The 3,548-nt window shown below is 51.0% G+C and overlaps 1 protein-coding gene across 1 annotated transcript in view; it reads right to left on the reverse strand.

Moving 5' to 3' along the window:
* LOC103592564 overlaps positions 1–3,548 on the reverse strand; it is an 86,393-nt gene that overhangs the window by 6,008 nt on the left and 76,837 nt on the right. The window contains 1 exon segment of the mRNA XM_008575351.1: positions 240–393. Within this exon segment, the coding sequence (XP_008573573.1) occupies positions 240–393 (154 nt within the window).

Genomic DNA, 3,548 nt, shown 5'->3' on the forward strand with positions numbered 1-3,548 from the left:
CCCCCAGCCAAGCGCCGGGGCAGTCCCGGGAGGGGGGCGGGGCGCCAGGGGCATCCCGGGAGGGCGGGGTGGGGGGACGGCGGGGCGCCAAGGACAGGCCATTTTTCCTAAAGGAACCCCTTGTGGCGAGGGGAGGTGTGGCCAGCTGTCAACTCAATTCCACAGGCTGAGCGTCCCCGGATCCTCCGGCCTCGGCCTCGGGATTGAGGAAGACCATACTCCAAGACGCTCGCACCTACCGACCCCTACTCCGTTCTTTCCGCTGCTTCTTAGGTGTCCCAGTGCCCCGCGTGTGGCTGGAGCGGGCCGTCCAGGAGGCTGCCGGGTGCTCTGCGGCCTCTAACAGCAGCAGGTGGTTTTTCTCCCTTTTCCTTATTAAGCAACAGAGACTGCCTAAGATGGTAGGCAGAGATGATCAAGGAAAGCTGGCCTCGAGATGGTGCAGGCCCCAATAAAGAGTCGCTGCCTTCTTATCTAGTCTCAGACTCCATTCCTGAGAAGAGGGCAGCTGGGGGAAAGGATGCTCCAGGCTTCACTGAGGCTCATCTTTCCCCATCTAGGGTCTCCCATCAGCAGCCTCTATCCCTGCACCAACAGGGGAACCCCCCTTCTGATACTCTCAGAAACTTTGCTCCCTGTAGACACTGTCCTTCCTCTGCTACCAACTGGATCACGGGTTTTTCTGGGACTAATTAAAACAAAAATGATCACATTCTCCCCTCATTGTCCACAGTGATTTCCCCAGTTTCCAGCTCATTAGTTTAAGCCTAATTGGAATTCTCGGGATCCTTTCAGCTGTTCCTGTGGTAAAGGCCCAAGTTAGCATCCTTACCTGCACAGGCTGGTGCTGTCTCTGCCTGAGTGAGGGATCAGCCCTGCCCTTGCCCAGGGAGGCTCTAGGATGCAGGGGGTAGTGGGGGCAAGGGAGGCGGAGCTGGACAGAGAGGCTGAAGGGGATGTCTGAAGCTTCTCTTGCTTGATTCGGAATACATTCACTGGGTTCCGGGTACACATCCATTAGAAAAGAGTCAAGGCTGAAGTCAGAGGAAAATGCAGTGACATAAGAGTCCTTGAGTATTCGGTACTCAAAACGCAGTATGTAAAAGGAGTTGTGGATAGTATTTTCCAGAAAGTTAAAGTGTCCGAGTCTCCCCTCTGTGTCAAACAGTGGCACCTCCAGCCTCGTCCTCCATGTTCAGCAGCTACTCTAAACGCATCCCTGCCATGTCAATCCCATGCATTCATAGGTCCTGGGACTTTTCCAGTACTGGGCTAGGGGAATGGGACCCAGCAGTGCTGTAGGATGTGTGAGAAGGTGACCACGGCATTGAGGTTCCTTTACTCGTTAGCCTCCTAAATGGCTGGACTTCACTGCCTTTGTGCCTTGGCATATACCAAGATAGTTAAGGACTGTTCTTAAATCAAGTCCAAGGTTTGAAATTGAAAAACAAAACACCCATAACATCAAAAGAGCAGCCGAGGGGAGGACTGTCTCTCTAGTGGGATATGAAACCTCCAGGAGGGATTCCCTCACTCACAAAATTGTACTCCCACAAACCAGCAAATCCCCTGTGGGGCCTTCCTAGACAACCCCTACACCTGGATTCCCCCGAAATGCCAGTCTGGGGCCATCAGCAAGAAGCTACTGATAGCTGTGACTTCTGTCATCCCAACTGCAGAATCCCCAGCTGTTTCTTCTCCATCAACACCTTCATCATCCCAGCAGCCTTCAATGAAGTACTGGAATGCCCTTGAAGACCATCTCCTTCTGTTCTCTTCATCACACCTGCCTTTGCTGATTGAAGCTTTTAGCAACTTGTGTGATCCAAAACCGAGGCTTAGTGGAGATTCACCAGAGACTCTCATTGTCGAAGTCAATATCCTACCGTTCTTACAATTCCCCATCCCTCACCACCTCCCTGAATGTTCTGTCTAGTAGTCACTGAATGAGAGGTGTCACCATCCACCAGAAACAGATGTCATCAGGCCTTTGCCCAGCTCTCTCCAACCACATGCACATCGTCCTCAAACTTCTGTACCATGCTCCAAAAACCTGACACTTGGCCTTACCAACTTAGGAAAGCACCGACACAATGGAACCTCAAACTTAAAAGGAACCTTAGCTGCCTTTCATTCATTGTGTTTCCTCATTTGTAAAATTGGATTGAAAACAGAAACCTGCCTGCCTACCTCAAAGGGTTATGTGTAAGGGTGAAAAATAAAACATTATACAGATCTCGATTGTAATTACTATGACCTAAAAAACTGGCAGTCAACCTGGGACCAGACCTCCTGACCTCCAAGCTAGTCCTTTCATGTGTGCATGCACCACGCCATGCAGGAGACGAGTAGGGGCAGGATTGCTGCTCCCTGTCCCCACTCTGCTGCTCTGCACCCCACAGGGCTCCTTGGTTGCGATGAGAACTGAGGCAGGGTAATCCAGTTGCTCCTGCTCTCTGCTCCTGCCATTAGACTACAGCCCAGAGGGCCCCACAGACAGCCAGACTGAGGACAGATTCCAGGGAGCGACAGGGCCCTCCTGCCTGAATGGGTTCTGACCCCCTGTCACTCATGCCCACTCGTTGTCTTGCCACTCCCTGGACAGCCTCAAAACTGCAAAGAGCATCACGAAGCCCCTGAGAATAGCTGCAGTGGGTCTTCACGTGACGTCAGTGTTTCTGCAGGCTGGGAGTGGGCGCCACCGCACAAGATCTCAAAGCTTGCACAAAAGTGGAAATTTCACCCTCTGTTCTGAAAACTATACTGGCCACTTATTTATTTCTTAATACATTCAAAAACTTCCCAGAGAGGAGGGCAGCTTCTTTCCCATGGGCACATTTGTCTATGGCAGCTTTCAATGCAAATCAGAGGTTCCAATTTTCCTAAGTATTCTAATCTCAATCCCAACTGATTTATAAGAAATAAAAGTGCATAAACATACAAACTAAAAAAAAAATGGAGTGGTTAAAGTAAAAGCCAAGGAGAAAAAGAAAAGTCATTTACTTAAATGTTGGCCCAGCATGACAATGTACACTGGATTTTATTTTTCTTCAGCCTGGACCCAGTTCCAATACTCTGACATAAATCCTCATGATTTCGCTAAACCAGTGGTGACTCTTTAAGTGATCTACCGCCCTCTGGTGGCTCTTCCTGGCACATGCCATTATTTCAGGAATGTTCAGAAAAGGGGCTTACTAAAAAAAAGTCTGAAATTTGAGATAGGAAAATTCCAGAGAGGGAAGTCCTGCTTGAAAAACTACAGCCACGGTGTGTGGAGGGAAAAGGCATTGATTAGGGAGATGTTGGTCAAAGGATACAAAATTTCAGTTAGGACGAGTGGGATCAAGAGTGTTGTGGGCCGGCCCGGTGGCACACTGCGCTAGTGCGCCGCTTGGGAAGCGCGGAGGCGCTCCCGCCGAGGGTTCGGATCCCACATACAGACCGGTTCCCGCTCACTGGCTGAGCGAGGCGCGGGGGCAACACCGAGGGTTGTGATCCCGTTGCCGGTCCTGGTCCGGTACGGGGGCAACACTGAGGGTTGCAATCCG

The sequence above is a fragment of the Galeopterus variegatus genome, unplaced genomic scaffold (assembly GCF_000696425.1).
Source record: "Galeopterus variegatus unplaced genomic scaffold, G_variegatus-3.0.2 Scaffold1171, whole genome shotgun sequence".
NCBI lineage: Eukaryota > Metazoa > Chordata > Mammalia > Dermoptera > Cynocephalidae > Galeopterus > Galeopterus variegatus.